Source organism: Oryctolagus cuniculus, chromosome 4 (genome assembly GCF_051225735.1).
Source record: "Oryctolagus cuniculus isolate XC-2025 breed Fujian yellow rabbit chromosome 4, ASM5122573v1, whole genome shotgun sequence".
NCBI lineage: Eukaryota > Metazoa > Chordata > Mammalia > Lagomorpha > Leporidae > Oryctolagus > Oryctolagus cuniculus.
Window position 1 is genome coordinate 11,232,940 of NC_142870.1, and position 24,593 is coordinate 11,257,532.

The 24,593-nt window shown below is 40.6% G+C and overlaps 1 protein-coding gene across 14 annotated transcripts in view; it reads right to left on the reverse strand.

Annotated features, from left to right (window-relative positions):
* ITSN1 (intersectin 1) overlaps window positions 1–24,593 on the reverse strand; it is a 225,997-nt gene that overhangs the window by 86,897 nt on the left and 114,507 nt on the right. For 8 of the 14 annotated variants that reach the window (XR_016233033.1, XR_011387720.2, XM_051833603.3 and 5 more), the window contains 5 exons: window positions 22,898–22,985; window positions 22,626–22,765; window positions 10,277–10,404; window positions 6,527–6,756; window positions 4,251–4,372 (listed from right to left, as the gene is read on the reverse strand). Coding sequence is in view for 10 of the 14 variants with exons in the window: in XM_051833603.3 (XP_051689563.1) it covers window positions 4,251–4,372; window positions 6,527–6,756; window positions 10,277–10,404; window positions 22,626–22,765; window positions 22,898–22,985 (708 nt within the window). In the remaining 4 variants the exon portion in view is untranslated. Of the gene's footprint in view, window positions 1–3,217; window positions 3,233–4,250; window positions 4,373–6,526; window positions 6,757–10,276; window positions 10,405–22,625; window positions 22,766–22,897; window positions 22,986–24,593 lie in introns of all 14 variants that reach the window. The other 6 variants (XR_007914559.3, XR_011387719.2, XM_051833602.3 and 3 more) reach the window with 1 other exon arrangement.

The window sequence follows — 24,593 nt, forward strand, 5'->3', positions numbered from 1 at the left end:
GAGGCAAACAGAAATTCCCTCTTCCCTCAACGAGCTTGACAAAGAATGGGACAAACGGGTTGCAAGGTGTGCTCAGAGCAGCTGGGAGTGGCTACCGAGGACGTGTGGAGTGCGCCAGGCAGCAGCTGTTGCGCGGACTTCCTGCGTGACGCGGAAGGTTTCCCTCCACACTCCTAGATGAGGATGATAACTCTCCTAAAGCTCTAACCCAGAGCTGGCAAATTTTTCCTGTTGCAGCTGTTCATATCTGCCGCAGCAAAAAAGCAACTGCAGACACTATGTGAATGAATGAGGCTGGCTCCGTTCCAATAAAACTTTATTATACACAGGCAGTGAGCCAGAATGGACTAACCCCTGTAATCATCTGTGTATACTGGTCCCTTGGAACAGTGGTGGTATTATACAGTACAGAAGCAGAGCCCAAATGGTAAATTCATGGAAATCTAAGGAAGGTAAGGAAAATGCACTGAACACATCAAAAAGATTCTCTATCAAGAGAAGAAATAGAAAAAAAAAAAGAGTTAAAAATTGCTATAAAACTAGTAATTAAAAGATAAACAATTCCCAGAATAAATTAACCGGCTGATGGCTGAGAACTGTGAAAGAAGTTTCTTATTCTTTGGATGTTTTGAAGAGGAAATTTTCCAGAAATGATTTAGAATTCCTTCTGACAGGAAAAGGGGATTAGGTTAGATTGCTGGCTTTCCAAAACTGACTCCCTAACAGAGTCATCCGGAGAGACTTCCGGATACTGTGTACCGCCTGAATTCCCAGAATCCCTGGGGGCATGTTTGTTATTATTTTTTGAAGTCCCCTAAGCAATTCTGTTGTCCTCAATCTCACACCAATCCTAGGACTAGCATTTGCATTATTCGTCTGTGGTCTTAAGATAAACCTTAGGGCCGGTGCTGTGTGACATGGTGGATAAAGCTGCAGCCAGCAGTGCCAGCACCCTATATGGGCACCAGTTTGAGTCCCGGCTGCTCTACTTCTGATCCAGTCATGGTCTGGGAAACCAGTAGAAGATGGCTTCAATTCTTGGGCCCTCGCATCTGGGAGGGAGACCTGGAAGAAGCCCCTGGCTCTAGGCTTGGGATCAGATCAGCTCTGGCCTTTGCTGCCATTTGGGGAGTGAACCCCCAGATGGAAGACCTCTCTCTTTCTCTCTCTGCCTCTTCTTCTCTGTAACTTGAAATAAATATATTTTTTAAAGAATTGCAAAAAGTAATTAAAAAAAAAAGATAAACCTCAACAAAACAGTGGTAGACAGGGGTCTTCTCATTTCTTATGTTCTTCCAGTATGCTATGAATGTCAAATTGTCCCTCCAAATATAGGGACATGCAGGTCAGGGGGGAGGAAGGCCTTACATTTCAAAAGCATCGAATCTTTAGTCATCAAGGTCAACATCAGCAAGGAAGCTTCCACTAAGAGGTTTTCCCTGAGCATCAGTTCACACTGACTCCTGCCCTCTTTAAATTGGCTTTGTTCATACACTTCTCCTGATTTTTCAAGGATATATTATCAACATTTAAAGTAGGACAATACTCAAAATGTCATATTAAGTTTTTGTTAATCATGGAAAAAAGTACTTTTGGAGAACACAGGGCTGCTAATCAAGTTTTCCTAAAGGCACATATTTTTAAAGTTCCCCAGGACTCTCTACCATTAGATTTGTTAGACATGTTAGTCTAACAGGTACAGTTAGCTTTTTTTCAACGGAGTTTTAAAAACCTGCCAGTCAACCAAGAGAGATGGACAGCAATGCTCTACCACATATTTCACATATTCATGTTTGTGAACTGCAAAACTTCATGGAATGAAACAAAAAGTTGCTATTTGCATCTTTTGGCACTGGCTGCCACCCTTGTGATGACCATACAGTTCAATGGCATCTGGAGTGTCACATTGAATTTGATGCAGGCACTGCTATCCCCTCAGCAAGACAATAGATTATGCTTTCGTAGAACATTCCGCATTCCATTACGTATGTGTGATGTTTGAGACAAAGCAAGCAGTCTGGGTTGATATTCTCCATTATACATGCCTTTGAAGTTGGGTTTTTAGTGTTTTCATTAAAAGTTACAAATATGAAACCTTTATAAATATGAAAATAATGTAAAAGTACATAAAATTAAGCATGAAAAGCCCCCTCTTTACTGCCCAGTGGTCACCTCTGCTATACACACACCACACCCCACTGGTGTAAATATTTGAAAATGTTAACTATGCATATATAAACATTCATATATGTACATAGTCTTCTTTTTAACCCAAACACGATTATTCTGTACATATTATTTCTCTGTTTTAAATGGAGCTCTTATTTGTATATGTAGACCTATATACTTTTTAAAAACATCTTCATTATATTGTTTAGTTGTATCATACTTTATTTAAACCAGCCCTTACTGATGGACATTGGGTTGTTTTCCTTTTTTTTGTCTGTACCAACAATGCTGCAGTGGGCACCCATATTTATATGTGTGCCCCAAAAAAGCCTAGAGGTGGCAGAAAAACAGAAATTTCTGGGTCAAGGGGAATGAGAATTTTAAATTTCAATAGGTATTGCCAAATTGCCTTCCAAATGGCTCCAGCAATTTATGCAACCATGCCAACAACATATATTATGCCCACTTTCCTATCCTCTTGACAAAGCTCTCTACTCTAAAATTTTTAAATCTGCTCATTTGATAAAAACAACAAATCTACTTTGTTTTCTTAACTTGCATTACCCTCATCACCAGTAAAAAATTATTCCATGTATTTTTTGATCAATTACTTTTCTTAATCTGCGACTGACTCTTCTTCCCCTCTGCTGACATGAATTAAATTGTTTTGAGTCTTTCTGTAACACAAATAGTAAGCACCGGCCTCATTTATTTCAACAAAATAGAATTTTTCATTTTCGTATACTGTCAAGTCTATCTAGTTCTGCCTTTACTGATTTCTGGTTTCTATGCTTTAGAAAGGCCTCTCCTAGCCAGAAAATTATTCTAATAATCCATTTATTTTTGAGAATGTTTCATTTAAGAGAAACCTGGGCCATGGATGCAGAACATTCATGTCTATCTTTCTTTCCCTACTACACAAACTCAAAACATACTTTTACTGCCACGACAATACCCAAAGATTTGTGTACTTACACGAAATTAAAGCGACTGAAAAGAACAAAACATCAAAAAGATGAAGACTTCCTGACAGTTAGGTGGCACTTACCCATTCCCCTTTAACCTCCACCAGGAAAGCAAAGGTTTGAAAGCAAGGCAAAATAGATGTTTAATGAAATGCTTTATTCTTACAGCATATGTAAACTCTACTCATCTAATCAAGCTGAGGGTTAATGAGCCCATTTGAGGAAAATAATTCAATATCATTGCACCAGGATTAGGATTACAGGGCCAGGCCCAAACTGGTTCCCAGAGAGAGAGTAATCCTTTCTCATTAAAATACAGATCACCTGTAACATTTCCATATCCTTGGGAATGGGAACATGCTGTCTCAATTCTTCTGTAAATCTTTTTAAAATTCTGAACCATTCCCATCTTTAAAACAAAACACTAAGAGTAACGCAAAGTCTGATTTCTAAGACTCTTATTTTTATAAGTGAATAACTACATCAAGGAACTACCATTTTGTTTTAGAAAATAGTTGAGGTCAACCACACTGCTTTATTTTCTTTCTTAAATTGGCTCCTACAGTTTTAGTCACAATACGACTAAAGGAAATGAACTATAGCAAAGCAAAATTCTGAACATTTTAAACTGTTAACTTACAGAGTAGGAAAGCAGATTAATAGTATTTAACTCATTACTTTTTACCTAATTTCACACAATTAGACAGAAAAAAAAAAGGATGCTTTGACCCAAGGATACAAATGTTATTGACAATTATGAGAATGATGACAGCATACTTTGCAATTAAAACTGTTTTTTTAAAGGCTACTTATAGTATATTACATGAGTAGTCATCTAAGCTCTGAAGTTATCAGAAACAGATTTAAAAATATGGCACGACTAGGATAATAAAATTGTCTTTAACAACTCTATATTAAAGTGATGACAGGATATGTGTTTAAAACGCCATATTTTAACCTAATAAAAAAGGAAGACGACTGGTTTATACTTCAAAGACCCAGATGCTGGATCATTGGGTTTTACACTCATTGGCAATTTCACAATTGTCAAACAAAGTGCAAGTGGAGAGATGCGCATCATAACAGAAATGACACTCTCACAGGAGTCTTTCTTACCATGACTATGTCTCCCGGCTGGATAGTGATCTCATCATGACTTCTGGATTCAAAGGGGTACAGTGCTCGGTAGTATACCACTTTCACATTCTCCTGAGCAGAAATGGTAAGAGGGCCTTTTTCTGTTTTATGGACAAGGAGAAGAAGGAAACGACACATTACAGGGAACACCAGTGTGTGGCAACAAGCCGAACAACTGACATCTTTATTACCTGGCTTAACATCTGAACTGTTCCCATATGACACAGTTTAAATGTGATTTGCCCCCAGAACTCTTGCAGGATTTTAAACCCCAAAGTCACAGGTTAACAGCACTAAGAGGATAGAAACTTAATCCAATTATGGTGCTTAGGAGGTATGCCTACTCAGGTCACTGGGTGTGTGCCACTGGAAGCTAATTTGCAGGAAGGTTGTTAGCAAAGCCTGAGGTTGGGCCCAGCCTCTCCCTGTGCGTGCCTGCTCACCATGTGACTCTGCTGCATGTCCTCCACCACTGCCGTCCCCCTCATCAGAGCCCAAACCAATGGGGACACCTGCATTGGACTTGAACCTCTTGTGAGCTAAGTTAGCTGCCACGGGCGTCTCACTGTAGTAATGAAAAGCCAGGATACCATCCTTTCAAAGCCTCTCCGAAGCACATACTGCATGCCAAAAGGATGCTGACTCTCAGGGTGAACTGCTCAGAGAGATCACCAGCAGACTCTCCCAACAAAGGCCATTGCCGTGCTGCGAGCGGCAAGGCGGCACACAGGCAGGCCCCTGCCAGCTGCCTCCTGGCCGGGGCTCCAGCAGCACACATCTGTAAAGCATCAGCCCCCTCCGCCCCACGCCTGGTGTTGAGCTCAACACAGCAGTTAGAATAGGACCCCAGGTCTCCACTACATGATGAGCAGAGAAATACAACTTTCTATATTAAAAGACATGGAAATGCTGATGTTTTAGACATTTAACATGGTTCTTTAAAAACATAAGTATTGATTTAGCTTAGTGTAGTTATTAGTGATAATTTACATTTCCTGGGGGGGTGGGGGAATGAGCTTAATGACAGATTCTAGATAAAATAATTTACATCTTAAATAAAGATCTTTAAAAACGTATGTGAGCAGAGGACATCTTAGATTGTGGTTAACAATAATATCAGTCTTCTGAACTTTAAGTATTTCAACACCTATATCTTATCTGAAAAGCAGCAGGGGGTACAGGTAGAGAAGTAAATATTGTCTCCACGTGGTCTTAAACTGCCTGAGGTACAAGAATAAATCCTCACTTTGTACTAGGTGGAAGCATATGCATCGTAAACTAATTGCCTAGGATCAAGTAATGGTGAAATTCTCTTTAGATCAAAAAATAATTTGTTCCTCCTATGGCCAGCTGCTACTGCGGGATCTGATGACCTGCCAGTCTCTCCCCTGCAATGCACGCACCTCACAGCAGGGAGGGAGCCTGATCAAACTCCAGGAGCCCTCACTCGCATCCCTGTCCGTTGTGCACCCAGGAAGTGAGCAAACTGCCACAGAACTTCCAAGTGTGTTACCCTCTCTTCCTCCGCCGTGACACAGTACCGAAGAAGCACACTGAGGGCCAAACACAATCGATACGATTTGCAACCTCACCCCCCACCCCGCCCCAAATAGCAATCACTTTCTTCAACTGAGTATTATTTGCAAAGCTGTACAATATTATACAACCACACAAGAATTTTAGAAATACATTCTAGCTTGCTTCTAGCACTATCTAAGGGATGGCTTTTTCTAGCTGTTTCACTTAGATCTGTACTTCATTTATCTTAGAGGCAAACTGCACTCATAGGGCAAAACGGTCACTTTTGGAAAGGTAAAAAAACACTGAGTTTACGCAGTGCATACTGGACAGCGAATGCCACGTTGGGGCAGGCAAACGAGGAAGGCGGCGCTTCCCCCTACAGAAACAGCTCTGAAATTCCTGGGCAAATGACCAGCCAGGGAAGCGCCAGGCCCTTTTATGCAGCTCAGGTGACGGCCTCCACTTGGAACACAGGTCTACAGATAGGGTCTGGTATTGGAACTTGACACCACTTTGGTTAACTCTGTTCAGTGCGGTGGAGGCCACGGCTGGCCTGGTGATGGAAGGAAAAATCCTGGGGAGTAAAGAGCCGCATTGCTCAAAAACAAGCCACGGACATGGATGTCCTCATTCTATTAGCAGCCAAGAGAGCTGTCTTAGACGTGGACTTTTCTCGAGGGGCTCTGGGAAAGAAAATGACTTATTTGCTTGCACCGTTTTTTGGCTTCCAATACCTGCGGTGGGCCAGGGTGTTTGGACAGCTGGCTTAGCTGGTTCTTGGTGTTGATGGAAAAAGCGACTCAGCTTGTCTTGCGTTTCCTGTTTGCCTTTTTCCTCGCCCTCCTTCTTCTTGACACTCTCTTCCCTCTTTAGCTTGTCCTCATCCTGGAGTTTTCTTGGCCGCTGATGCTCATCCTCTTGCTGCACGTGCTCCAGCCACTGCTTGTCCCGCTCCTGAGCTCGTCTGCCAACAAAATGCTGGATTACAGCGAGGAAGCAGCAGCAGTGACAGGCCTGGTGTCTCTTGTCACTGCTGAACTCCCTCCAGTCAGGGGATGCTCGTCCCGCGGACCAGCTGACCCACTGAAGCAAAGCCCTTCAGGGAGCCAATGCTGAGATGAAATCATGATTTGGAAAAAACACAGGAAGAAAATTTCTGCTGTATTTTACAAGGTAGTTACAAAAATACTTTGCTACATTGAAATGTATTAAACTGCGAAACAAAATTCAAAAACATGAAATTCATAAAACAGACAAACATAACTTTCATGAACCACAGTATACCAACACCGCAAAGAAAACACTGTTTAAATAAGGCCACGATCACTCAGATCATTAAAACTCCTTAGCTGAGGGTACACCTCGATTACAAGCACACTCGATGCTAGCAAAACCTTCTTGAAAGAAAAAGACTGTTTTACTGACTTCAACTATTTGGGACTTTGATTTTCAAAGTAGCTGACATAGACAGATCATTGCAATTAAACCTAGGCCTTGAAGATTATGATGGGGACTGGCACTATGGTGGAGTAGGTTAAGCCTCCATCTGCAGCACCAGCGTCCCATATGAGTGCTGGTTCTGCTCCACTTCTGATCCAGCTCCCTGCTAATGGCCTGGGAAAGTAGTGAAGGATGACCCAAGTGCTTGGGCCCCTGGGCCCACATGGGAGACCTGGAAGAAACTCCTGCCTCCAGGCTTCAGATCAGCCCAGATCCAGCCATGAAGCCATTGGGGAGTGAACCAGTGAATGGAAGACCTTTCTGTCCGTAATTCTCCTTCTCTCTGTAACTCTCCCCTTTCTCTGTAACTCTTCCTCTCAAATAAATAAATAAATAAATCTTAAAAGAAAACTAGGATGGCCTCAGGACAGTCACCGTGGCACAGCAGGTGAAGCCGCCACCTGGGACACCTGCATCCACTTAGGAGAGCCAGTTCCAGTCCCGGCTCCTCTGCATCTCATCCGGTTTTCTGCTAGGGCCCCTGCCACCCACTCAGGAGACCCAGATGGAGTTCCAGACGCCTGACGTTGGCCCAGCCCAGCCCTGGCTGTTGCTGGAATTTGGAGAATGTACCAGCAGATGGAAAAATCTCTTTCCATCACTCTACCTTTCAAATAAATACACAAATCTTTGGAAAAAAAAAAGAAAATTATGATGGCCCCAACCTGAAGCTCCCAGGAAAAGACTGGGAATGATTTTTCTCAAATTCAGAAAATAGATTAAATGAACCAGTATGCAATAATAAATGATATCATGAGAATGATAAAAAGTAGCTTTCCATACCCCTTTAACCAGGTAGGCAGCACCTATTAATATCCGATTTTACAGGTGGGAAAGCTGAGGCAGAGGTAGTAAATGACTTGTCCGAGTCACATGGCCACAGGTGTCTCATGTTCGATCCTGGTTTCAAAGTCTCCACTCTGAACCACTATCTGGTATGACCAGCACACAAGCGTCACCTTTTGGATTCAGGAAACTGCCATGTCACACAATGTAAACAAATTATACCTCCATTCTCCACTGCTGAAAATTCACTTCTACTTGGAATGTGGAAATTCAGTGCAGAATTCCTTTTAACTTAAACATTTTACTTAGAAATTTCAAAGCATCTCCTAAAGAAGCATAGAGAACACATTTTGGGAGGGATAGGGTGTTAACTGTTACCATAAACCACAAAAAAATTAAAATTAAAATTGTTTAAAATTTTCTACCAAAAAGATCACCATTTATATCATTCATAATCATCTAATTTCTGAAATCAAAATGTGGGGACTTTATAAATATAATTGGACTATGTATTATATGGTCTATTTATTAGGATTTTCCTATATTATATTTTCTGTTTATTTCTATTCTGTGGGAAAGTAAATGTTTAATGTAGTAAAAAATACTAAATAATAAAAGCATTTAATAAACTTTGAAGACAAGAAAAAGATGGCTTTAACCAACATACTCTGGAGTTAATCCTAAATCTCACCCCCAAGAAAACCATAACTATTTTTCTGAACAGCTTTAAGACTTTGCCACCTTCCACTGGCATTAAAAAAACAATATAAACAAACACACACAGAAGAAAATAGTACTATCTAGCTTCATGGTTAGGTGGGCTGAGCTCTGTGCGGTTGTGATGTGCCCAGCCCACTGACATCAAAGACCTGCCTCATGACTGTTTCAGTTTAATTTCCATAACAAGTGTTTATAATTTATAGTATATCATTGGGACAGTTAGCCGTTCTTGTTTCTTAGAGTCTAAAACTAACAAAAGCAAGCATTTTTTAAAAAAATATTTACTTATTTACTTGAAAAGCAGAGCTACAGAGAAAGAGAAAGAGAGAAATCTTCCTTCTGTGGGCTCACTCCCCAAATGGCTGTAACAGCCAGGGTTGGGCTGGGCGGAAGCCAGGAACCAGGAACTCCAAACACCTGGGGCATCTTCCATGGCTTTCCCCTGTGTGTTAGCAGGGAGCTGGAGCAGAGGTGGAACAGCACAGACTCAAACCAGAACCCTGATACAGGACGTTGACGTCACAAGCAGCAGTGTAATCTGCCGCGCCACAATGCCAGGCCCAGGAACAAGCTTTGGGCGCAGTGGCTAAGGCGCACCACCTGGGATGCCCTCATCCCATACAACTTGCTTCTGATTCCAGTTTCCGGCTAATGTGCCCTCTGGGAGGCAGCAGGTGACGCGTCAAGTGTTCAGTCCCTGCCACCTGCCTAGGACACCCAGCTGAAGTTCCTGTTCCTGGCTTCTGCCTGGCTTAGCTCCCGCAGTTGCAGACATTTGGGGATGTGAACCTGCAAATGGAAGATTTCTCTCTCTCTCTCAGCCTTTCCAAGAAATAAAAATAAACATCTGGAATGAACTGCAATTTAGAAAGCAAATACCCAGTAACAAAATCAGACACGCCAAAAAGATAATGATTAAATTTCTACAATTTACTACAGGAAAAAACTACCAACACCAATATTCAATAAAAACAGACAACAATGTGTCTGCATTCTAAACTGAGATGCCAGTTCTTCTCCTTTTGGAGTCAAGCTGAATTTGCAGTTGAAAACAGGGAGAAAGAGGAAGACAGAGTGGCACTCTGAGTCGGCTGGGGACGCCCTTGGTGGCACGCTAACTCAGGGGTTTTGGTTTCACATCAGGCTCTCTGGTTGCCACTGTTATTAAAAGGCTGTGAACCGGAAACGTATTTTAGTCATTAGCATGCAAATGAGCATTCCAAGTGTCCCAATTTCCTGTATAATTCCATTTATCTAAATAGTAGTAGCTTGGGAGCATTCTGTGAACTAACCAAAAACTTCAGGGGGTACTTATATATGCAACGATTTATATATACACGTGTTTGCGTTCACAAAAGCAACCCACACATGTACATGTTAATGGATCTTTCTGGCGCTGTGACAACTTGGAGAAGCCAAAGAATAGGGAATACTAAAAGTTCTTCCAGATGGATCCACTACCCACTGAAAAGACTTACCTTTGGGCTTCCTCTTTCTGTTTCTCTAATTCTATTATCTTTCGCTCCTGTTCTTTCTGTTTCAGTCGCTCAGCCTCTATGGACTTTTGTTTCTGGAGTTGTTGTTTATTATGCATTTCTCTTAGTTCCTGTAAGATAATCAAGAAACAGTTTATGTAATGACAGGAAGCCATAGACCAGTCAACTGTAAACATGCAACATTTTATGGTGGGGAAGGCGAGGGCACTTGGGAGACAACATTTAGGGTTGAAAAACGATAACTTGGAAGACTCAAATCACTCTCCATGTTGACATGACTCATCTCCAGCGGCTGCTTAACTCCACATTCCAGCGAGTCTAACGCATTATACTGTTTGCCATGTTTTGCTTTAGAAATCACTCACTCACTAGAGATGGGCGGAAGAGGAGCTTAACTGCTAAAGGTGCAACAATAATACTGGCATGCAACCAGCTTTAGAAACGGCAAGGATCAGGAATAAAGTCTCCTTGTTCTTCTGATAACAAATCGACACCAACTTCGACTGGCTTGGAAAACACATGACAGCTCTTCATACCCTACCTCCATTAAAAACCTCACTTCCCTCTTAGGATACACTGCTCAGAACAAATGGACTTCTCTGCTCCATGACCTTTCTCTTTCCCCCAGCGTCTATTTTCCTTCAAACAGCACCTCTTCACTCACTACATCCACGTCTGATTCAACTGCCCCAGGTTGAAGTAAAAAGGCTATAATCTGCTGACCACCGCGGCTCCAATCTCCTCATCTCACGCTTGCTCCAGGAATAGCAGTAATTTCCTTGGAAGGCTACTCAAAAAAGTTCTATGATATTTAAAGCAAATGGAAAACACCCAAAAGTAGGAGGAATAAGAGAACATCTGTCGAGGGAGAAACCGGCTCTTTGCACAGAAATCAAATGGCCACCAACCGATTCAATTACAGAAGCTCCCCTTACTTGGGTCAGCAACAAATCGGATGAGTCAAAGTGGGTAGCAAAGTAAAGGATGTATTTCTAGTTACATTCTGTGTGGCTAAAGAGGGCTGTCCTCCAGATGGGTAGTTCAGGGTGTGCATATGGTCAGATTTAAGGACTAAGACCTGCCTTGATAACTGGAAACTCTAAATGGTCACATTGTCTTCTAGGTCTAAATTCCTACCCTTCAGCTTCTTTCTGAGACTGAACAAATCGATGGAAGAGAGTGGCAGATAGAGGGCTTATCTGAAACAGGCCAGGGTTAAAATGTGCTTGGGACTAGAGGAAGGCCAAATAGGTTAGTCTAATCTTTTCATACTGGTTAACTGCCCTGAGCATAAAGTTAGAATGCACCTACAAGTGCTTTTCAAATGTAAGTGATTTTAAGAAGAGGAACGAGATATAAGAAACAGTTTAACTTAAGATTGGGGGATGGAGAAAGGTACTTGGGGGAACACTGGAGGAACGGAGAAGGGAGGGGGACCGGCAGGCCTCTGGCGTGGGAGAACTCAGCAGGAGCTGCTGGCCGATCCAGGCAGGGGGCAGCGGTCGGAGATGACTCTGTACAAGTCCCTATGGCAGGAGCTCTGGGCACATGGCTTCCAAAGCAGGAAGAGCTTGTGGGACAGCAGCTTAGCTAAGCAGGGGGAAGAAAAGGCCAAGGATGGAGAAGGCTCACTGTGAGTGCTCAAAGTTCCGAGACAAGGAAATCAACACCCGGGAAAAAAGACTGCCAGTTCTCATCATCCCTCTCACTGTCACACCATGGGATGTAAAACTTAATTTCAGTGTGTTAAAAATTCACCTGTAGTTGCTTCCATAGTGATTTACAATCAAGAATAAACAGGAATTTTTAATAACATGAATCAACAGTCACACTACTTTTTTGATTTTGGTATTTCAGAGACGTATCGAATAACAGGGTCAGTTCCTACCATTAAGAGAAATCTACATTTGGGCTCCTTAGTTTCTCACCATGAAAACAAAAACTATATAAGAATGTCACTAACTCAAACTCTGAGTGTCCTGAGAGGGAACAGAGCCAGAAAAGCAAGTCCGCACACAGACAGCGTGAGCCTACTCCATCATTAGCCCAAAGGCAGAGAGTCCCTTTAACAGGAAGGGTAGGAAGTAAAGGAAAGACTGACACTTTGGGAGGCCAGTATTGAGCCCAGTTGGTTAGTTAGGCCACAGCCTGCAATGATGCTGGCATCCTGTCTCATGGCCCTGCTTCGAACTCCGGCTGCTCTGCTTCTAAACCAGCTCTGGACTAATGTATGTGGGAAGGCAGCAAAAGATGGCTCAGGTCCTTGGACCCACCACCCCCAAGACCTGGATGCAGTTCCTGGCTCCTGGCTTCAGCCGGCTCAGCATCAGCCTTGCAGCCATTTGGGGAGCGAACCAGCAGATGGAAGACTCTATCTCTGACTCTGTCATTTTGGCTTTCAAATAAATACTTGAAAAAAATTTTAATTTTCTCCCTATTTTAAAATTTCACCTTCAATAACATTAAAAAAAACCATAAGTTGGTTCAGAAAGAATAATTATGGCAAAAGACTATAATTAAAGGTTACCAAACTGGGAACTAAGAAACCAGGATTTAACAGGAGGCCCCTGACTTGGCAGCCAGAGCACCTTTGGGATTTCTTTCAGCAGTAGGATTTGCTGACGTCTCAGACTGTTCACCACGTGACACTACATTCTTCATTTCAGTGTCTCTGGACTTAAGGTTTTATTCTTACAGCAGGAATAAACCAGAAAGGTAGAAAAAAAAATAGAACAAAGAGCCAAAATTAAACACAAAGAAGTAAGAAATGAGAGGGGAGGAATAACATTTTTGTCTGATGTTAGGGAAGCTGATTATATATTTAAGAAAGAAAAGTTATTTCATCCAGGAAACATGTATTTACAGCAGAATGATAGTCAAAAGATTTGACAGTCGGCACTGCACAACCAGGCAGAACCTGGTCAGGGTGCACCAATGCATCAGACAGCCATGGACACACATACAGGTTTCTGGGAACTTCTGGGGACTTCCCATGTTGCCAGAGAATTACAATACATTTCCTTTCTACGCTGAGCTCCAGTCAACAGATGTGCACACTGGACAGTTAAGACAGATGAAAATAACATTAGTAATATGTTAAGAAAAACTTTTACAAAGAAGAGCAATGGATAAGGAGTGAATTTGAAGATTCTACAGGGAAAAAAATCATCTCAATAAATTTTAAAACTAATTTTTAAGAGGCTGGCGCTGTGGTGTAGTGAGTAAAGCCACTGCCTGCAGTGCTGGAATCCTATTTGGGCACTGGTTCGAGTCCCGGCTGCTCCACTTCCAATCCAGCTCTCTGCTGTGGCCTGGGAAAGCAGTGGAAGATGGCCCAAGTGCTTGGGCCTCTGCACCCGCATGGGAGACCCGGAAGAAGCTCCAGGCTCCTGGCTTCAGATCAGCCCAGCTCCGGCTGTTGTGGCCATTTGGGGAGTAAACCAATAGATGAAGACCTCTCTCTCTATCTCTGCAACTGAGCCTTTCAAATAATAAATAAATCTTTAAAACATTCAAAAAGATTCAAGTACAACGAGTAATTTTAGAGCACCCTTTTTAATTCTTTCCAAGAGGAAAAACTTCAAGGTGAAAATGAATTTGGTGTCATTAGTATCAAGAGTTAGTATCTCAGTCATGGCTCATTCTAAAAATAATTTTTTTCCCAAAATCAATTAACTCTATTGCCATACATCTCTTGGCTAGATATCTATCTAGCGACACGGTATTGATTGCACATCAATGAGTTCTACTCAAGGGTACAGTATGTTTTACAATAGGTAAAGCGCAATAATCCAACATCATTTTCATTTTTTAAGATTTATTTGTTTATTTGAAAGGCAGAGTGAGAGAGAGAGGGAAAAGACACAGAGATATATTCCATCTGCTGGTTCATTACCCAAATGTCTGCAACAGCCAAGGCCAGCCCAGGTAGCAGTCAAGAGTCGGGAACTCCACTGGGTGTCCCCTGTGGGTGGTAGGAACCCATGGACATGGGCCATCATCCACTGTCTCCCAGGTGGCAGCTTAACCTGCTGGGCCACAGTGCCTGCCCCCAACATTAGCTTTTGATAAAGCATAATACTTAACAAATAAGAAATTATTAAAGAAGCATTCAGGTAGTTTTACTTAAATATTACAAACATACGGGAGAAATAAATCTATAAAATGACTAGTATATCTAAATTAAAATAAGAATTCTATCACCAACAAAATATATAGAATTGTAATGCTAAAAAGCATTTCCTAGCCAGGGCATAACGAAGCTCGGGCCCTGTGAATACCACGAAACTACAGGCAAACTTGAGTTACATGAGCATTTTTCTGGCAGAGATAGCGTGTTACTATTATTAGAGTCTCAAGATGGTGCTTGATCCAACACAGATTACAAACCACCATAAAAAAATTGGCACAGATTTTGTCTAGTATTAGTTAAGATAAAATAAAAATCAGCTTGCTTTCAGTATCTTACCATAGACCAAAAAGACAAAAATCACATTTCTCCTAAACAAGATCTTTGGATCCTAAAACATCTTTGGACATCTTATGGTATGAAGCCCAAGTATTTCAAAAGCAATAACCTTGACAAATCGAATCCTGAAGAAGATCCCACTATTTTTCCACTGAGAAATAAGGTGCATTTTCAAGCCTACTGAAGATGGTTACTCTACTGCTAAGGCGAAGGGCACAGAATCCCTTGATTTCATACCCATGACTGGTTCTTCATTTGGCCTGACACTCATGCTAGGGGAAGTGATGTGACCTGAAATGCAAAGTGTCCACCAAACAAGATGAATGGGATTTGCTTTCATAAACATTACGTTGTATACATGCTAGTGCAGAGAAAAAGAACTAATTAGCACTAGGTGCCTATGAAAGGAGACTAGCAGTTAAGGAAAATTTATTTGCTAATTATGACATCTAATTGTTGATGGATTATTTTGCTTTTGGTTTTTACACCAGAATGTCTCTTGGAAATGAGACAAAAACAAACATAACTTCATTAATTACTCAAAATTCATGAACTCAACACCGTAAATCAAAACAAAATCTTTAGAATACATGTCATCCTTCTAGCAGTTCTTGTACTTTTAACAATGAAATGATCTCATAAGAAATTATCTCCATATAGGTCTAGCACCAGGAATTTCAGGCATCTGTGTTGTCATATTACCTGCAAAAAGTCTAAAGTAGAAGTGCCTCATGTAAATAAACAACATATCTCATCAAGGGACGATATGCACATAGCATACTATATCAGAATTCTTATAGGCTTTCGTTTAAAAATACTCTCCACCACCAATTAAGTGGTTGTGAAACAAATTAAAAGCTTTTAGAGAAAGCTAGATAACACACCAGTGAGGACAGGGGAATCTAAAAATCTGAAAAATACCTATTTCAGAACACAGAAATTGTACCTAAATCAAGGCAAACTGATATCCATTTATCAAAAAATTATAAAGTTTATTCATCCCTAATGCATTCAAATTAGGTTGGATATAAAGAAAAAGATATATTGATAGGTTATTTGAGAAATGGTGTAGTAAGGTTTAAAAGGATGTTAAATATTACTTCTAAATCTACACTGAATATTTAGCCAGTCGTAGATCCAATTTCCCCTGCACAGTTGGTACTCAATATATCATAAGTGCAATGAAGAAGGAGGCATAGGGTGTGTGTGAAAGACAGAGAACTGGAGTACAAACTAGAAAATCCTGTCTGCAACAGAAATCTTCTCCTTGAGGCTTTTTTTTACATTACCAGAAAGAGAAAACTGACCCAAGTTTGCTTTGAAAATCTGACTTCCCCCCTCAAAACATTTCACCCTTATTCACAAAGCAATACTTTATTATTTTAAATGCATATCACTCCAAAGGGTAAAACTGTAAGACGTTTGGGCACACAAGATAATTAAAAAGAGAGTGGGGGGGAGAGCAAGAGAAAGAGAAGAAAATATATTTTCAAAAGATAGGATTCTGCTTTACTCTGTTTACCAAATCATGGTTTATTAAATAACTAAAAAACATTAAAAAATTAATTCTATAACTAAAAAATTCAACTACTCAGCCAGTAATAGCATAGGATCTGATATATTTTATCTATTAATTATTTTGAAACTTGGGAATGTTCTGATTATTTGAAATTCAAGGTATCTGTACAAGAGGCTGTAACCAGAGGGCAGGTGTTCTGCATTGTGATTAAGGCACCCTTGAGGATGCCTGTATCCCACATAGAGCGCCTACACTTGTTAGGAAACTGGCGCAGTTGTAGCCAGGTGGCCACATGGCCCAGCTACCTGAGCCAGGCCCCACCCCCATCCTAATGGGATTCGCTGCTCCTGCTTCCCTGCCCGCCCTCAGGCAAAGTTTTAAAAGGGCCTGTTCCTGCACACCTGCTCTCTTGGTCCTTCTCTCCTGCGCTCTCTTGGCCTCCCTTGGCTTCTCTCCTCCTCTCATCTCTTTTCTCCCTCCTCTGTCTCTCTCTCTTACAGTCTCCTTCTCTCTTTTTCCTTCGCCGCCCCTTCACTCCGGTCTGTTGGGTGTTCCCCAATAAACCCTTTCCCTTACTCCGGTGTCCGGTGTGCTTTGCGATGGCTAACATTAAGATATAACAACACTCAAGTCCCAGTTCTGTTGCAGATCCCAGATCCCTGCTGTGCATCCTGGGAGGCAAAAGCTGGTGGCTCAAGGACTTAGGTCCCTGCCACTCCTATGGGAGACTTGGATGGAGTCCCTGGCTCTGCCCTCACTGCTGTGGGTATTTGGGGAATGAACCTGCAGGTGGAAGTACTCTGTCTATCTATCTCATTCTCTCTGTTTCTCAAGAAAAAGAAAAGTAAATAAATAAATCTTAAAAGAAAAAAGAGTAAAAAATGTAAGAATTTTTAAAAGTTTGTACAATCACAAATAATGAGATTTAGGAAGATTTTATTACTCTAGACAGAATTGTATTTTCCAAAAGGATCATACAGGCAAAAATAAAATTTAATCTTGAATAAAATAAAATAGCAAACCATGAAACAGTCAAACATTATTCAACTCATTATGAAAAGGCAACATTGCTTTTTTTATTGCTGTCTCTGCATCTCTTTCTTCTGGGTCTTTCTCTGTCCACCATTGTTTCCCTTCATAAGCATTTTTGCCCTGAGTTCCCATTCTGTTCCCAGCTCTTTTCTTTTCCCCCTAAATATTTTGCCTTTCACTGCCTTCATAATGAATGAGCCTAAAGCAAGAGTATGAAACCAGAAGCATAAAAGCCTCTGTGAGGTAAACAACCTTGTTTACTGCAAGTGGCATTCTCATTTCCATATCAATTCAGACCTTAGGAGCAACAGGTGTCCTCATTGCAGGCAGAATTTACATTACTGAGAACTCCTCCTCTCTCCTGTAAGCAGCCTGCATTTCCCAAGTACATTTAAGGAACAGGATTCTTAACTCCAAATTAGTCCTAAAAACTCAAATGTGCAGAGAAATAAGATAACATGTGTTTTTGTTTTTGGGATAGTACACTGACTGTAATATAACACTATCTCCCGTATGCTGGAAATAAACACATAGAGCCGAATAATAACCAAGTGCTCTTTCAAAGTTTTGCAGACAAGTAGCAAATTCAACGATCCAAAATGGTTGTTATAAAGACAAGACCACAGTATACAGGACCTCGTTCAGCTCGTAATTCAGAGCTTACACCATCACACACACAACTCGTCAGAAGGACACAGTCAAGCATACTGCACGACTAATAGTAACTAGTGACTGCCAACATGTACACATGTACATGTACAACATGTACTTCCTGGAACACGCTATCTCAGACACTGAGCACTCATCTGCGTGGGGAAACCTGAGGCACAGAGCTGGAGATGGCTCCTCATTCTTAGTCTGAGAAAGATGTGCATTGCCTGAGTAGGGCCTGGAGACCTTTAGAAAGAAGTCTAAGTGGATGACGCAGCCCAGGAGAACTGCCAGGCACTGCCACACTGCCTCCTCCATTGCCACTGACTGGAAGAAAGAAATGCCCAAATGTAAACGACCATTCACATAAGGACTTGTCCAGCACACAGAGACTAGACAGGAACCAACAAGACTCAACTTCTTAACACAAAAACAGAAAACCTAGCCTCTTTGGAGTACTGGATTCCTTTTATTTGGCATACAATAGAGCCTTGTAAGCTACAAGTGATCTTTATTCTGTTATAGCTAGATGTAGGTAGAATATGTAATATTAGGCTGTCAGTGCCAAGGAAAACTGCCAGGGGCAAGCCAAAGTCAAGTACTACTCTCCAAAAAGTTCCCATCGCTAATGTTATTTGACATTTGTTAGAACCACAATTTTATGCAAATGGATAAACACAATAAGAAAAACAGCTGTCAAATGTCTCCATGTGCTGTTGAGACACACGGATTCTCCAAGAGTTCAGAGTTTTGATTTTCCTGTCAGTTGAGGTATAAAGAGAAAGTCATAATCAGATATTTTAAACTGATGTCCCTGGAACACAAATCTGAGAAGACTACTCATTTCTTAACACGATAAAATATTTGTTGCATATGGGACACATCTGAAAAGCAGCAATATTTGGTATATAAATTTGATCCACTGCATTAAAAATACTCTAAGTAATAGTTCACGCTAGCAATGATCACTAACCAAATCAACTACTATCAGTTAATTCACTGGTTGAATATTTCATTTGATCAAAAGAAAGACAAACTTTAAAATTCCTATCAAATGCCTTGAGTACTTCTAGCACAAAAGGTTACAATCATTTCCCCTCATTCTTTTTTTGTAGATTTTTTAATGCAGTTTATTAGCTGCAATAAGATTCCTATTTTCTTTGACAAGTATTTCTTGCTTTGAAGTGACAAAATTGGAAAAACACATCTCGGACTCTTTCTTGGAATATATAAATATATCTATAACATAAATGTCTTAAAATGCATGAAAAAAATAACTTTTCTCAAAAGAAAAAATGAGCCCTCAAGTCCTTTGAAATCAGAGACAAACTTACAGCCATAGACTCTAGAGCTAATGTTGAATCTAGAGCCATGGAAGTCATTTTGTTTCTTCTTTAATTAATGACAGGTATTTTTTCACAGACTATCAGATATTGGGTAGGGAAGCATGTAATTCTTTTTGATTAAAAAAAAAAAAAAAACAGAAAACAAAACAAAAACCCTGAACAGAAGAATAAACTAGGCTCTGTGGTGAAAAGGACAAAAAGAGATTATATGGGTTAAAAAATGAAGAAGAAAACTTTGGGGCAGGTATTTGGCAAAGCAATTAAGGCTTGGGATGCTCACATCTCACACTGGAGTGCCTGAATTCCAGTCCTGGCTCTGCTTCCAATTCCAGCTTCCTGCAAATGAACACCCTGGAAGGCAGCAGCTGGCGGTTCAAGTACTTGGGTCCCTGTGACCCACGTAGGAGGCTCAGATTGGGTTCTGGGCTCCTGGCTTTGGCCTGACCCCTAACTCCAGCTGCTATAACCATTTGGCTAGTAAATGAGCTGATGGAATGAATATTTGTCTCTCTCTCAAATCAAATGAGGGAAAAAAAAAAGCCATAAAGTTTGTGGAAATGGAATTAAAAGATACTTTTTTTTTGGTGCAGAAAAATTTTTAAATCCATGCATATATGAGAGGTCTTCAAAAAGTTCACGAAAAAGGTATTCATGAAAAAAACTGCATGGATTTAGAGAAATTGCTGCACCACAACAAACTTATCTTTTTATTTCATTTCCTACAAGCTACTCTGATAGAACCAGGCTGGCTTGTGATTTTTTTCTAACTCTCCCATATTAATCTAAAATTAAAGTTAATGGACCAGATAAACCAAGAACAGAAAGAAATGTTCATACATATATAAGAAACTTTCTGATGCTGAAGGCAGTACCAGTCAATTTAGCCCAGTATGAGAACACACAGCATATTTTTAGGATGTTTGCTTTAGCAAAGGCAACAGCAATTCAACTGCCAAAATAATTAAATCCCCACATCTTGGCATTTATCAAAAGTCTCTCATGAGAATACAATTTTCTGATGCCTCAGTCTTGTTTTGCAAGTTAAATTTCTAGAAAAAGGAATCTTAACATGAAGGCAGAAAGTCTCACTACTGCTTGGGTTCGGAACATAGCTGATTGCTTACTGAAAGGCACTGCAAGCTTGCAACAGTGTTACATTCTTTCGCTTAAAACAGTGACAGGACATGCTGCATTAACGTGAGCATCTTTAATGTACTTCTTATTCTAGAGATGGACAACTGTAGCAGTACTATCAACGCCGACATATCACATGTGAGTGGACACAGTAAAAGAGAACATACGTAGCAGACACACATATACTCTGTGAAAGCATGAAAGCAAAGTGAAGAAAAACAGTACATTGGCTCAAATAATATTTCCCCTAAGAGCACTTTCCTGGAATTGTACAACCGAGAAAAGTTCATTACTTAATACTCTAAAAAGAACAGCACAAAAACCTCAACCTCAGATGTCTAGACAATTTGGCCTGGAATCTCATCCAAAGGTACACTGAAAATCTCAAACATGGTTCCTAATTAAAACATTTTTTTTTAGTAATAAAAAACAGAAGTTTCATTTCTCCCTAGTGTCAAAAGCTAAATTTGTCAAAGTCAAGCAAAAAGAAATTTAAGTTTGGGGCAAATGCTTGGAGTAATGAGTAAGACACTGTTTGGGGGGTTGCTGTTGTCCTAAGCCACCACCTGTGACACCAGCATCCCATATCAGCACCAGTTTGAGTCCTGGCTGCTTCACTTCCAATCCAGCTCCCTGTTTTTTGTTTTTTGTTTTTTGTTTTTTTTTTTAAGATTTATTTATTTATTTGAAAGTCAGATTTACACAAGAGAGGAGAGGCAGAGAGAGAGAGAGAGAGAGAGAGACAGAGAGGTCTTCCATCCACTGGTTCACTCCCCAACTGGCCACAATGGTAGGAGCTGCGCTGATCCGAAGCCAGGAGCCAAGAGCTTCTTCTGGGTCTCCATGCATGTGCAGGGGCCCAAGGACTTGGGCCATCTTCTACTGCTTTCCCAGGCCATAGCAGAGAGCTGGATTGGAAGTGGAGCAGCTGTCTCAAACCGGCGCCCATATGGGATCCCAGCATTTCAGACCTGGGCGTTAACCCGCTGCACCACAGCGCCAGCCTCCCAGCTCCCTGTTATAATACTCCTGGGAAAGCAGCAAAGATGACCCAAGTGTTTGGGCCCCTGCCACCCACCTGGGAAACCTGGATGGAGTTCCAGACTCCTGGCTTCAACTTGGCCCAACCCAAGCCGCTGTGGCCATTTGCAGAGCAAACCAGCAGATAGAAGACTCTCTCACCCTTCCTCTCCCCCCTCTAACTCTGCCTTTCAAATAAGTAAAACAATAAAGACCCAGATTCAGTTAGGGATCCTGGCTCTGGCCTGGCCCAGCCAAGGCTGTTGTGGGTAGGTGAGAGAAGGGACTCAGCAGATGGGAGATCTCTCTCTCTCTCTCTGACTTCCAAATCAGTAAATTAAATAAACTAAAAAGAGGTAAAATTTAGTTTAAGAAAAAGGAAAGTCAAAGAAAAACAAATATTTGGAGTGGAGGAAAGTATAATATCCAATATCCAATTTGTTAAGAATAAAATTGACTTAAAAAATTCCAGTAGTACTTAAATCTTTAAAATCCTACATGATTACTCTAAAATAATGAAATATTGTCATTCTTTTATGTAACTGCTAACATTCTTAAGATGATAAAGCTGAAAAATTAAATGAAAAACACCACATTGGAAAGAGGTTGTCACCTGCCCTCTGAGCACCAGCATTTTCCTGAGTTCTACTGTGTGAATGACAAAACCACACACCACGTCTGCCACACAGACAAAAGCAATTACTTCACCAAACAACACAATTCTGAAATGTGAAGTAACAAAACGAGGATCTACACACAAACACAATCTTAAAGGTACTGGCAGAAAAATTCTTAGTCTTTAAAAAAACAATTCCTTTCAGGAATCTTCAAAGAACATGAGAAAGATGAAGCTTTTGGAACCCGGCTTTGGGAATTCACTTTGCTGTGGTTATAAACAAACAAAAGCAGGGAGATGTATAAAAACACAATTCAGGTTAAAGACAGACATCTTGTTGGGGCCACTCACTCAGCCCTAATTTATAGATGTCAAATTTCTGTTTTACATTTTAAGGGAGAAAAATGCAATTTAGATTGTATAATGTTCATCTACAACTGTGAAGACTTTCACAAAGGTTGACAGACCAGCTTAATGAATTTTTCTGCCTGACATTAAAAGATTAAAGGGTAGGACAGACGTGCAGTCATACACAGAATAGTTACCTTCAGCTGATTATTGAAAATATCAATCTCCTGCAGTTTTGATCTCGTTTCTTTTTCCACTTCATCTAGTTGGTCTCGAAGCTGTTGCCGAGCTAGTTCTTTTGCTTCTAGGGCTCTTTTGAGTGTAAGAAGTGAATCTCCTGATTTAGAAAAACATGGCAAAACAAGAAAAACCGCCAGTGAGGAAAATGCTTTTCAATGTTTTCATGTCACATAAGGAAATTCTTGTCTGTGAAAAAGGAAAAGGTCAACCTTGAAAATGAAACACCTACTGTGCAGACTGTTTTGCTGAACTTGCTTTAGTTGGTCATTGAGTATCTGTTTCTCGGGAATAAGTCTTCCAAGCATCTGCTGAGACTCCTAGGCGAGAAGGAAGCAAACAAGGATGAGCGGAGGGAAACTACCAGGCCTGCATTCACCTCGCAGAGTTCAGATCTCTCAGACGCTAATCGCATCCCACGGCCTGGCCCACGGTGCAACTGCATTTCATCCCAGACCACCGTGCCTCTGGATTCCTTGCCAAGAAATGAATTCTGTTTACAAAATGCTTTCCACTAAAATAAAGTTGAGACAGTTATAGCTCCCTTGATATTGCTTATATTTTTGTTGACCTACTGGACAGTTAAAGGCTGTCAAAAAAAATACACTTTAAGTAGGACTCAGCAGACAGAAAACTGAAGAACTGATCTCTCAATTGCACCTGGATGCAAATGCAGTGACCCTGTTTGTAAACTAATACAGCAGTTCAAATAGGAACTATACTTTTATTCTAATCTGAGCTTTGAAACTTAATAGGGCTGAACTGTTTACCCTATACTTAAAGCTGGAAACAGCAATCAAAGAGATTTCAACAACTAGAATCTTAGCTTCTGTATGTTTTTTCAACACACAGGATGGAATTTTAAACAGGTATACTAAAGTCTTAAACCAACTATTTTTTAACTGGCACACGATAAAAGCTAAACCACCCTTTACAAGGCCGTTCGGAGTTTTCGTGGGTAACTTTCCAAACAGAATATGCTTTAATTCAGCTGAAATTACCCTGCATGGCTTCCACATGTTTGGGTCAGGAAATTTGACTTTTATTTTTACCTTGATGTAAAATAATCTCTACGTATTGACTTTGGTTTGAAAAACTGAAAATGCCTTAATTAGAAATCTTCAACAGAGACGAAGCGGCACTCTTTTTGAACAACCACCTTTACAGACTGGCCTAAATGGGATGAATCTTGTGTGCTATATTCATATATCTGAGTGGTAAACAGACTTAAGTTCAACAGAAAGTATTTAGAGGGCCAGGAGTTTGGCTCAGCATTTAAGATGCCACCTGCGACACCCATATCACACACTGGAGTGCTGGTTCAAGTCCCAGATCCTTTACTACTGTTGATGGACACCCTGGGAGGCAGCAGGTGATGGCTGCTCCGTGGGTTCATGCCACACACGTGGGAGACTCAGATTAAGTTTTGGGCTCCCTGCTTTAGACTAGCCCAGTCCTCGCTCTTGCAACCATTTGGGGGAGTAGATGTGAAAATTCCTCTCTGGCTCACTTGCTCCCTTTCTAATAAAGTGAAAATAAATTTAAAAAAATTTTTTTAAAAGAAAGGATTTAGAAGCATCTTCTCTTATGAATAATTTATGCCAAAAAGAGAAAACTATTGTTTTCCCAAAAAAGCAGAACTGAGTTTTTCCTTCTCTTATTCTCCACATAAATTAAACAATCCTGATCCCAAAGTTTATTTCTAAGACTAAATATCAAGAAGCCTGGCTCAGATCACTGAGACTGTTTTAAGTATATAAACCAAGTACTTTTCTTCCTTCAAACTATGTATCATTTTTCACTTACTCCTTTTTCAGGATTCCTGGTTTTATTTATTTTATTATCACTAACTGGATATTCTAAGCATCAATCTTAAATACTAAAAATGTATTAGTTCATACCTTTACAAATACTGAGATAATAAACAA